Raw genomic sequence first — 11,954 nt, forward strand, 5'->3', positions numbered from 1 at the left:
CGCAGGGGACCGGGCCTGGGTCAAGGCGCCTGTTTCTGCATGCCGGGTCCCTCCCCTACCTTAGCTAACAGGCGTCTGTCTGCCAAAGGCCCAGGCTAGTCTACCCCAGGCTCAGCCTAGCTTGGCTCCAGCAGCAGAGCCGTGTCGATTTCAGTTGTAAATTCCAGGAAGCCAAGGTCAGCAGCAGGCTCCCTCCACCCCCTTCCCTCCAGCATCCTGTGGAGTCTGTCTGATTTGCAACCGATAAGTTGCATGCCCGGGGCCTCTGCGACCATCCAGAAATGAGAAAGCAAAGGATGCATGACAGGACTAGTCAAGGGGTGGGGCACAGCGCACAGGGATAGGCATCTATGGGTCATACTGGAGCACGGATCCTAATGGGACAGATTATACTAGGACAGAGCATGGCATGGGGATGGAAACAGAGAGTCTCATACAGGGATGGTGGAAACCAAACAAACTGGGCTAGGAAACCCAAATGTGGAATCCCAGGAGACCCCACTTTTCTCCCCCCCAACCTCTCAAGATCTGCCCCATGGACAGTCACTGTTACTCATTCTCTGGCACCATGAACAGGCCGGGTGTGTTAGAAACCCTGGGCTGGGCTCCGCTCTGTTTCCCTCTCACTGCAAACCTGCAGTGACTGCACTGGCTCCAGTGACAAGGGGGCCACCGCTACACACTGGCCTTGGGGAAACTAAGAGCAGAGCCTGCTCTGTGCAACGGGGACATCTTCATCCCCTGGGGAGCTTCCTGAGTCTACCAGCCGGATGCCGCATGGTGCTGAGCCCTCTGGCCCATCCCCTCCAGCAGGCGTCCAGCACCTCGCAGGACTGGGGCTCAAGATAAAGACAAGCAAGCACCAGCCGAGAAACTAGAGGGGGAGTTTAGGGGAGGCAGAGAGAAGCTCTGGAGGTGGGGGGGGCTTGCTGGACAGAAAGCAAGAGATTGTTCTGCATGTAAGGAGCAATGTGTGCGAATGGGGAAAGCCCAGGATGGGCTAAAGGACTACTCTCCCATTGCCTCCAAGCAATAACCACCTCATTGCCCGCCCTGGCCCGTAACGAGGGCTAACAAGTGGTCCCTACTGCAGTGTCCCGGGGGGCTGAGATTCACAGAGGGATCTTTCTTTGCTGGTGTTTGAGTCATCACGGCTGCCCTGGCGCACCCAGCGGTGCACTGACTGGGTGGGCGCTGCCCAGGAGGGGCTTTCTGGGAAGCAGCCCCCAGCAATACCAGCCCCCAGCCCGCAGGCCCTGCGCCAGCCGGATCGATGGCCCGCCGACCTACTTTGCATTCCCACGGTGACACCCGGCAGCAGCCGCTAATCAGCCCCAGAATTACCAGGGACTTGAAGGGGCTGATTAGCATTTTGCAGCGCTGGGAACAAGATGTCTCGGGGGCGTGTGACAGGCTCTGCCTTGTGTCTCTGGGGAACCGTCACCTTCCGAAGCCAATTGCGGGGCTTCTCCGGTGGAGGCGTCAAAGAACTGCAGCGGAGGGGCCCAGGAGCGGAGTCAGACGTTGGGGATGGATCTGGATAACTCCCGGACCTATAGCCATAGGCTCAAACAAGGGCAATCAAATCCCCATGCATCAGGGCAACAAGGGATCGGTATAGCGGAAGGTTAGGACCTTTCTCTCCAACTTCAGATATTGAGGGCAGCACCCACCTGCCATGGTCAAGGGCAGATCAGAGAGAGAGAGGATAGACAGAATGAGTGCTAGAGTATAGAGAGGGATGAGATTAGATTAGGAGGATTCCAGGTTTCTATCCTTCTAATCTAATGACCTAGACTGTATCTGTCTGCTGCCCACCGGTTGTCGCTTGTCAGCTCTTGGGGCAGGGCCAGTCTTTTCATCATGGCTGGACAGTGGTTAGTGCAGCGGGGCCCTGCTCCCCAATTAACGCTTATATGAGCTACCCCAACACAAATAAACAAACAATAAGGGTTTGAAGGTCTTTCAGGACAAGCCCTCTGTTCTCCTATAGACGGGGTGCAGATGCCCCCTCTGTTGTGCTTTCTCTCACAGACGCCATGGTAAAAATAAGGAACCAACTTCCCCCTAGACCCTCCGAATGAGGCTCTGGCCCCCAGCAATCACAGCCTTAGGGACACAGGCATTGTGGAGTTGGCTCACGGCTCTCTGCACTTTGGCAGCGCCAGACCTGCCATTAGCTGTGCACATCACACATCCCTCCTTCCAGCAACCTCGTAGCTTCAACAAACCGCTGTGGTTCTGAAGGGGTTAACCTCTAGTATCTGCGTCCACAGCATTGGGGTCATTCTCCTGGAAATGCCCAGCTGTGCTGTCCCTCCCAATTTCTCACCATGCAATGCGGATGGGCAAAGGAAAAGTTGGGCTTCAGCCCAGAGCATCATGGGAACTATATGCAGATCAGCCTGGCTAGGCTCCTGGGTACCAAACTCTAGGGTTTACGGGGCACTACTTCCCTCTGCTGGAAGGAATCAGAACTGCTCTCGGTGTGTCCTGGACCCAGTACTGCTAGCAGCTAATGGGGATTCTCCTCTTGCTCCATGAAGGAACAGTCTGTGGTCTATCCCTGCTGCTGCTGTAAAGCCCCTGAGTGGCCCTGCATCAGGTGCCGGGGAAGCGGCATTTCCATCACCCCTAGGAAGATGTGTATCTTGTTTCAGGGCCCAGGGACTGCTCTCCTCGCCTGGGTCGGTGTTAACATGCCCCCTTCCTCTCCTCCAGTGGGGACGTGCGCCCCAGAACTTTTCCTGTTGCCATCCAGGGGCACTGTAGGAAATTAATGGCACAGTCGGCACTGGAGCAGGGAAGCAGCTGGCACAAGGAGGGGGCCGATGGGGCCAGCGAGCAATCTGGGGGCAGCTTTATGGCCCTGAAGCGGTTGCCTGGCCCCTGGCAAGGGCTCCTCAGCATGATGGTAACACAGCGTATAATTCTCCTCCTCATGGCCCCGTCGGTGGCTTTGCTGCAGGTTTCCTGAGTCCCGGCCAGGCTCGTGCGAGATGCTGAAGATGGGGATGTGGCGGCATGTGACCAGCTACCCCGAGCTGGGAGCAGCAGCATGGCAAACCCAGGCGCTGAGCTGCGCTCCCTCCCCCCAGCCCTGCACTGCCGGCGGCTCTGTGTGGCACACAAACCATGCCGCGCTCTCCAGCCTCCACAGGGCCGCAGCTTGCAGCACGGTTACTCGAGTTCATTGACAGCCAGTAACCCCCGACAGCAGCTGAGCCCTCAGCCCACCCCCGTGTGCGGCTGGGGAAGGACAGTGGGCTCTGCAGGGGCTGTGCAGTTTGCCTGTCAGCTCCGGCATGTGAAGATGGGGATTGTGCTGGGGCCTGCTCCCCAGCCGCCTTTCCTGCGGGTTTGCTCCCCTCCCAGCCCTCTGGCGTCTGAGTGAGCCCTGCGGGGCTGTGCTCGCTAATGGGGTCAGTCCCAGACTAGCCCCCCTCCTTCGCCCACTAGAGCCCTCTCTGCATCATCAGCTGCCCCCCAGGGCCAGACCCCCTCTCAGTCCCTGCCCCAGCCCCCCCAGACATCTGAGGCAGGGAGGGGAGATCTGAAGGCTTGTGGGGAGGGGACAGAGGCTGATGTGAGCTGGTGGGGGGTGAGGAAGACCACCTCCGAGAGGAAGCTTCACCAGGACCCCCAGCTGGACTCCCAACAGCTCACATGCTTTAAACCCCCTTGAGCAGGGGGTGAGGCTCCATCCCCGTCACCCCTGAATCTCACGCTGAGTTTGGCGAAGAGCTGTCTCAGTTCTGCATGGGAACCCTAAGCCTCCACCTTAGCAGGCAGGGGTCAGGACTCCTGGGTTCTATATCCAGCTCTGCCACCGGTCTGCTGCGTGACTTTGGGCAGGTCTCCGTGCCTCAATTTCCCCAGCTGTAGAAGGGGAAATAACGATGCTTGGTAAACAGACACATGCAGAAGCCATGTGGGCACCTGTCCACAGCCATGGGCGCGTTGTTTGTATGACTGTATTGCCAGGAGCTCCGGGCACGGAGCAGGACTCCATTGTGCTAGGCGCTGTACGAACACAGAATAAAGACAGTCCCTGCCCCAAAGAGCTTCCAATCTGAGTAATTCAATGGGGAGAAGGATCTTGAGGATCCCTTTTTGAAAGGGACCAGGTACGGTATTTACCGTGACTGGGATACACCCTGGAGCCCCTCTGTCTGGTGAAAGCCTCATTGACTCCAGCCGAGTTTTGCCTGAATAAAGAGCTAGGAACTGAACCTGCCACCCATTGGAGCCAGAGGGACTACTTGCCTGAGTAAAGGTTCCTCATGGGAGCAAGGCTCAGGCCCTGAGAAAGGCCTCAGAATGTTGTCTGCTATTCCCCCATCTCTGGGTGATGGGGAGAACTCCCAGCTGATGCCAGTCCAGTCAGTCTGGGCAGGGTGGAGTGGGCTCTGGGGGAGTCAATGCAAACAGCAGGCCTGGGGCTGATCCCAGAGATACCCTGCCTGGCCTGGGGAGATGCAGAGTGACCTCATGGTTATGTGTGGGACATTTAGGGTGACATCACCATTACGGGATATGCAGGGTGACAGCATTGGTATAGCAGGGGGTTAGGGTGACGTCCCATTGCTAATAAGTGGATGACTACGCCCAGCTCATTATTTCTGGCAGGGCTGGATGAATTCGTTCCACCTAATTCTGAACCCGCCGGAAGGCGCTGGGCGTGGATGTTTGACTCAGGCCATATGGGTTCAGAATAGATTCTGCTTAGGAGACACAGTAGGAAAAGGGAACAGACAGGAGATGGGGAAAAGTCCTGATGCAATGGAACGGTTTATAGACTGTGCATACAACCCCCAGGTGTGCCAGCAGCTCTGGAGGAGAGAGGGGGCTCTGTCCATAATGTAGGGCATAGACTGCGTTAATCAAGGAGAACGTATGGGGCAGTGCAGTGAGAGTCACTGGGCCTTAGTCCTGGCTCTGCCATTGACTCACTGGGTGGCCTAGGGCAAGTCATTTGCCCTCTTTCTGCCTCAGTTTCTCCAACTGTAAAAGGGGGAATAAGATACTTGGTCAATAGACACACGCAGAAGCCATGTGGACACATGTCCACAGCCATGGGCAAACTTTGGACCCGAAAGGCCAAATTCTAGAACTTCCTAGAGGTCACGGTGGGAGGGTCTGTCTTGGGGAGATGAAGGACTCCCCAGTTTGCCTGCACAGGCTGGAATGTGGATCATTTACAGCTGAGGAACCAGGCACCCTGAGCTTCTGCCCAGATGGGTGCGTTCCTGGCTGTAAGAGCTGCATAGAACCCCAGCCAGCTAAGACGAGCCAGGCTGCTTCTGGTCTGGCCAGGGGATGCTCCCTTTGTCTCACCTGGTAGAGGGGATATCGATGAGCCCCACCAGAGTAGCAATTCAAATCTCCCTTCAGATGGAGGGGTTGCACCCACCCCAAATCTAGCCTTGGGTGGGGGACCCCGCCCCAATCGCTGCCCTACCAAGCCCTGGTCCTTCCCCAGCTGCAGTCAACATCCTATAAAACTTGGGACCTGCTAGTAACATCACCCCCCAAAGCACATCCTATCACCTCTGGCCCCCGTGCAGCCGCACCCAGCCTTCCACCCAGCCCTGCTCTTTCTGCAGCTGCTGTGACGTTCAGCTCTCTCCTACCGCTACCAAACCCCGGGCTCTAAAAGTGTCTTTCTTCACCCCTCCAGGATCAGCTTCTCTTCTGCCTCCTGGGGCCATTTGATTGGCATCCCATTAATGAGCGGAGCTAATTAAAGGAGACTACCACCTACCAGCTGCCATCAGCCTCCCCTGGCTCTCTGGGGGCCCCCGAGTTACACACATGAAACGGGGATGCCACCGATGCATGGTTTGGTAGGAGCCGTCCTCAAAGGGCCTGAGGAGTGGGACAGTGGTGGGAGCAGGAAACTAACCCCCCCACACCTACTCCCCTCTCAGCCTGCTCATGCTCTGATCTGACACATCAATCAGGGTCTTTCAAGTGCCATTTAACCCACCCACTGGGATGACACGTCTGTAGCAGCTTCCTATAGAACCAGTCTCTTTGAGGGGCTTTGAAGCCCAGAGTGCTCTGTTGTCCCTGAGATTCTGGCCATCTTGGGTCATTACACAGGAGCTGTCCAGTGTGGGTAATTCCATTCTGCCTCCCTAAATCCTGCCCAGCGGTTTCACTGGATTCTCCTTCACTCCTCTCCTCAACTGTTGTGTGGTGTTACTGGGTGCTTTTTAAACAGCTGCTGCTTCCCACCTCAGAGGTGGCTGCATTTCAGTGGTGGGTAAATAACCCCTTCAAAGTGCTTTGGGACTGAGGATGAAAAAAATCACCATATCAGAAAGAGGCTGCAGCCAAGACCTTGGAGGCAAACTCCTCCAAACAGCCAGATTCCATGGCTTGAGCACATCCTTCTGCCATGGGCAGGGAAGGTAGGTACCGGGGAAGAGGTTACTGCAGTTTATACAGCCACAGGAAGTGACACAACTTCCTCCCCTTCAAGTTCCTGTCTAGTGGTTTGCGCTACACTCTCTATCAAGCTACAACCCCACATGGATGCTCAAAATAGAAGCAGCGGGGAAGGGCCTGTCACTCCACTCCCCACAGATGGGCTGGGTTGGCACAGAGAAAGACTTGTCGTTGTTATTCATAGTTTGTATTGGCCCAGTCCCGGCCCAGGACCCCACTGTGCGAGGCACTGTACAAACACAGAACAGAAAGACAGTCTCTGCCCAAGGTGGGGGGGATCTCCACAGTCCCAGGGGTTTAGCAGAGACTTCCACAAGAGCCATGTGATTGGAACCCCACACAGCCCTCTGGAAACATGCCCCCAGGGGGTCATTTAAATATAAATTTAGATATCACAGCTGGAGAGTCAAATTCAGCAACGTTCACCGTCTGTGCCTGGATCTTACTGCACAAGGGCTGGAAGTGTGACACCTGACTATGGCATCCTGACCTTGCTGCGCTAAGTGCTCGTAATTTACCTGTGTCTCCCCCTTCTCCTGGCCACAAGCACATCCTAGAACTGAAACACGCCAGCACAGACAGCCTCAGCAGCCTTGGAAGAGACTCCACAGCCTCTCCCCCAGGCGGTGCCAGAGATGTCTGGGGCATTGATTTCTGACACCAAGAACCACCAAGGTGGAAAATTATCACCTGTGGGAGCAGGGAACTGATGCTTTCAACACACATCCCTGCCCCAGGACATGGCAAACTCCAAGGATTACAAACTCAGCCATCCCTGATGGGCCCTTGCTCCCCTCCTCACCACCTTCGGCTGGGGGGTGAACGTGTCAGTTGGAGCACCGAAGGGTGGTTCGATCTTGACTTCTAGATGATGGGTGCTAGTATTGGCAACCAGCTCCCATCTCCTCTCCTGTTCCTATTCCAACCCCTCCTTCCTACCCCGCTAGCCCCAGCTCATCAGCCCCGCAACGGCTGCAGAATCCAGGGAGCGCCCTGACCCCACACCCCTCCCCTGGCTGTCCACCGCCTGTAGGAGCCAACTCAAAATCACCGCTCTTATTTTAAACACCCTTGCACGGGCTCGCTCCCACCATTTGTCGTCTTCTTTTTCCTCCCCTCCCACCTCCCTCCTGTCATCCAGTTCTGTCTCTGGTGGGTACAGGCACCTCTTGGATTTCCTTAACGAAGCACTGCACTTGCATTTAACATAGAGAAGAGTTTCCAGGGAATAAGAGACCTAAACCACCATCTAACCAACTTAGAGCCAGAGCCCTTTGCTTCTGCAGCACAGGGCTGCCCCCAGGCTCAGCCACAGATGCAGCATAGAACATTAGTTGCAACAAAGCATTGGGTATTTTTTTCTCTCCCTCACATTCTACCCAATAGGAATACAAGCAACCCACAGGGGCCTCTATGCTAGCTCATACATGCCACAACAGTTAACCCTTCAGTTACCGGATTAAAATAAAACAGTGCAAAATGCATATCCTAACAGTCCCTTTGCCACTGCAGGGGCAAGAGCCTTCTCCTCTGCAGCTCCTGCGTCTCCTCAAGATGCTGATTCATGTGATTTCTTTTCAAATCTCTCCCCTCCTGGCTAGCTCTCTCCATTCCCTGGCCCCAGGAACACAACTGCCATGAAAGATGCTACACTCACAGGACCGCTGTGCCCTCACCGGGGACTGCCATGCCCTACCTCTCTTTCTCCACCAGGAGCCCTCACGGACGGAGTAGGACAGGTCAACGAACTCGATGTCCACGGCCGAACGCTTGGGCAGGTGCGAGAACCGCTGCGCCTCTGTGATGTGATTCTCCACCTTCTTCAGGTGGGTGGTCAGGAGAGGCGCGTCCTGGGAGCCAGCATTGCACACGGAGTCCTCCAAAGCGACGGAGACGCAGGTTGGGTCAATCCCCTTCTCAGCCATGGCGCCGCTCTGGAGGGGGACACCACACAGGCTCACCATGGAGACAGACAGTGACCAATTCATCGGAGCTTGTTCTATGCTGAGAAGCCAGAAACTCCTGCCCCTTCCCCGAGGCGCCCCGGCTGGGAAAAAGCTGGGACTGCCCTGGGGTTATTGCTACAGTGCCTCCTGCTGGGATGCAGGGGCTGGAGTCACTGGGAGCTCCCCTGCAGCCAGTTCCCACCCTACTCCTGCTAGAACAGGGCAGCTTGGCTTGGTTTTGACCAGCTGCCATGTGGCCTCTGCCTCCCCATTAAATGTGGCAGCAGCTATTAGCATCCCTGGACCAGTGGAGACTCCCAAGGGAGCTGCTTGGTGCTGCTGAGTATTCACCCCTTGGGTGTCGGTGTGCACTGGGAAAGAGGTCTTGCCCCATGTGCTTGACACGGAGAATAGCCCCTTCATGCCTAACCTGGAGGTGCCGACCCCTTCCAAGGCAGAGGAGAATTCAGGGGCTGACCCCGTTGAAGCTATCCACCATGCTGCTCCCTTGAAGGGCTTTAGCTACAGTCTGGAGGGGAACCTCTCCCCTGCCCCCACACCCCAGTGCGGATGTAGCTTAGCCAGATCCTGGAGAGCTGGGGGCAGGCAGCCACTGATCAGCTGGGATGGCAATAATTCACGGAGCTCTGGCCATGGCTGGCTCTGCCGGCCGGGCCTAGTTCTCAGCCTGAGGGAGCAGAGCAGGGAGCAGCATGTTCCCCTGTGACCCGCCCCCCCTTCTGCTCCCCTACTAGGCTTTCTCCCTCCTCCACACCAAGTGGGGAGCAGGGAGCGAGATCCGCTCCCCATTAGGGTGACCAGACAGCAAGTGTGAAAAATCAGGACGGGGGGGGGGGGGGAAGGGGTAATAGGAGCCTATATAAGAAAAAAGACCCCAAATATCGGGACTGTTCCTATAAAATCAGGACGTCTGGTCACCCTAGTCCCCATCCTGCTGTGACGCACTGGGCAGGGATAGGGAGAGACTAGAAGGGAAGATGGAGGGAGCCAGAGGAGGGATTCAGGGGCACCCTCTGTAAATCCAGCTCGGATACTTACTCAGGGAGCCCCCCAGGCTTCCAATCTGCTCCTGCCATTGGCGAGGGGCTGCTGATGCCCAAGGGGAAAACCCCCTCCTGTCTGGTAAGGGGGCAGTGGGTTGGAATGACAGACAAAGCCATGGCATTGCAATTCTTGGGGCAAAAGGCTCCTCGCCCCCCCATCCTTCCTGGGTTGAACCAGCCCGACCCCATCCAATCATCTGCCTCACTCCAGTAGGTCCCACCGGATCCTGGGTTGCTCTCAGCAGTTGGAGCAGCGCAGGCCGTGGTGACAAGCAGAGCGCGAGGCCAGTGCTGGGGTAGCAGACCTGCAAGGGAAGACCTGCCACAGGAGGCGCTCTTCCCTACGAGCCAATCGGCCCCTGCATGGTGCTGGGCTGCGGAGGGTGCCCAGGAGAACCTGGCTTTGCTCATGCTTCCTTGGCACTTTTCAGATGAGCAGCAGGTGCCCCCGCCAAAGTCTAACTAGTGCCACCCCAGCAGTAACAGGTACATGAGCCTCCTTTGCTCCTGACCCTGCAGTGCCGTGTTGCTGGGCACTGGGCAGTAGGCGGTGGGCTCCACCCCAGAGCGGGCTGCACGGCGCTGGGGTTCATGGTGGGGCTAGTCCAGGGAAGTGGGGGACGCTGTTAGCACCGCCCAGGCCCCTGTACCTGGCCGCAGGGAGCCCCAAATGGGGCAGGCCTGCGGGGGCCCTGCTGCTGGGGGAAGGGGGGAGCTGAGCCTGCAGGCGAGCAGCCCGGGCCTCTCGCACCCCCTCCCACGCGTGGGGCACTAATGCCTCCTTAACCTACATTTCCCTGGGCTGCAGCCTTCAGCCATCGCCTGGCTGGAGCTGCGGGTCCGGCAGCGCATCCTTGGCTGGGCCGCTCCCCGATGCAGACAGAGCCCTTACAGGGCTGGCAAAGCGCCAACCCCCCCCCCCACCCACTGGGCGAAGGGCTCTTGACTTGCCGGCCCCAGCGCCCCCTCCTCGCCCGGGTGGGGGGACTGCCGGAGCTAGAGGGGCCAAAGCAAAGTTTGGGCCAGCCGGAGCCCTCGGGGGTCACCTTGACGCCTCCCGCGGCTCCTCGCAGGGACCGAGACCCCCCTCCCCGCATCGCTCCGACATCAGCCCCCCACCCCGGGAGCAGATGTGCCAGGAATAGTCCTCAGCCCCCCCCCCCATCTCATTCCTACCCTGCCCCCCGCCCCGTCCAAACTGCAGCAAAATTGATCACCCCCCCCCCCCCCGCAGGTCACCCGCCCGCGAGTGGGCCGGGGAGCGGGGCTCCTGGGGGGCGCTTTGCAGGCTGACAGCCGGGGAGCAAAAGGGGGGGGGGCTTTGCAACACTCACCTTAGCGCGTTACCGGCTCGGCCCTCCCTGCTCCCGGTCCTTGCAGAGGCGACGGATCTAGCGCCCTGCGCCGCCGCCGGCTGCCTGGAGTCCCCGAGCCGCCGGCATGGGGCGGCGTGTCTCGGTGCAAACGCCCTCACCTTCGCCTTTGCAGACAAAGGGGCGACGTCTCCTGCCTGCGGTGGCCGCGGCTCGGGGAGGGAGCGCTAGACGCCGGCGCCCGGGCTGAGCGCGCACCCGGAGAGAGAGAGAGACCGGCGCAATGAAGAGGCTGCCAGGTTACTGCAGGCACCAGCCTCCCATCCCATTTGCAGCTTCCCGGGGATGGGCACGTTACCCGCTGCAAATCAGTCCCCAGCTGGCGCTGGCTTCCCCATTGCCTGGCAGGTGGGGCTGGCGGGGCTGCTTTCTCAGCCAAGCAGCCGGCTAGGAACCCCTCTCCTGGGGCTGGGCAGAGGAGCTGCCTCCATCCAGCCCTTGGGTCCTTTCCAGCAGGGTCCCAGCTTCTGCTGAATGTCTGAACCAGGAGGCTGGGCTTTCCAGGCAGGTCTTACTTCCCCAGCCCACACAACAGCCTCTCTTAAAGGGGCAGGCACCCACCAGCTGTCTAATCCAGGTCCCTAAAGGTAAGGGCAGCCCCGGGGCGCCTAATCCTGCAGGCCTGGGCCTGCTGTTCGTCCCTGCTGGCCCACCCCAAACAATCCCCCCTCTGGCTCTGAATGACATGATTGGGCCTGCCGCAGTGGCCATGCTCTGTGTTACTGACAGAACGCAGCAGCTAGACAGCGGCGTTTGTACCCAGCCCATCCAAGAGACAGGGGCCCACTTCTCCGGAGGCTGGAGAACATGGAGTGCTGCACCCACGGCTCTGGCATCAACTGAAATTTTCTAAAGGCCGTTCCCTATAGGGATGCGCCCCTGGGATACCCACATTGCCCGCTGGTTGCCGACAGAGGACAGCTACCAGCTTGGCTGTGAGGAGTAATTTGACCCTGGATAGGCAGCTAAGATCAGGGAGCCTGACCATCACCCAAAGCCCCCCAGAGTTACTGGGTGTAATTAATGAGAGAAGTGCAACATTCAAACAGATTCTGAGGTTGATTCATCACAAACTCCCTGCCCTATATGGACGCGTGCACAGATGCACACCCCCTTTG

General features: G+C 58.1%; 1 protein-coding gene across 1 annotated transcript in view; it reads right to left on the minus strand.

Moving 5' to 3' along the window:
• The window catches only part of ABCG4 (ATP binding cassette subfamily G member 4), a 29,380-nt gene extending 18,114 nt beyond the window's left edge, over window positions 1-11,266 (minus strand). The window contains exons 1-2 of the mRNA XM_054005854.1: window positions 10,798-11,266; window positions 8,150-8,387 (exon numbers count right to left, since the gene is read on the minus strand). Coding sequence (XP_053861829.1) covers window positions 8,150-8,378 — 229 coding nt within the window. The 5' untranslated portion in view covers window positions 8,379-8,387; window positions 10,798-11,266. The remainder of the gene's footprint in view (window positions 1-8,149; window positions 8,388-10,797) is intronic.
• Window positions 11,267-11,954: the final 688 nt, after the last annotated feature.

The sequence above is a fragment of the Malaclemys terrapin genome, chromosome 15 (assembly GCF_027887155.1).
Source record: "Malaclemys terrapin pileata isolate rMalTer1 chromosome 15, rMalTer1.hap1, whole genome shotgun sequence".
NCBI classification, from domain to species: domain Eukaryota; kingdom Metazoa; phylum Chordata; order Testudines; family Emydidae; genus Malaclemys; species Malaclemys terrapin.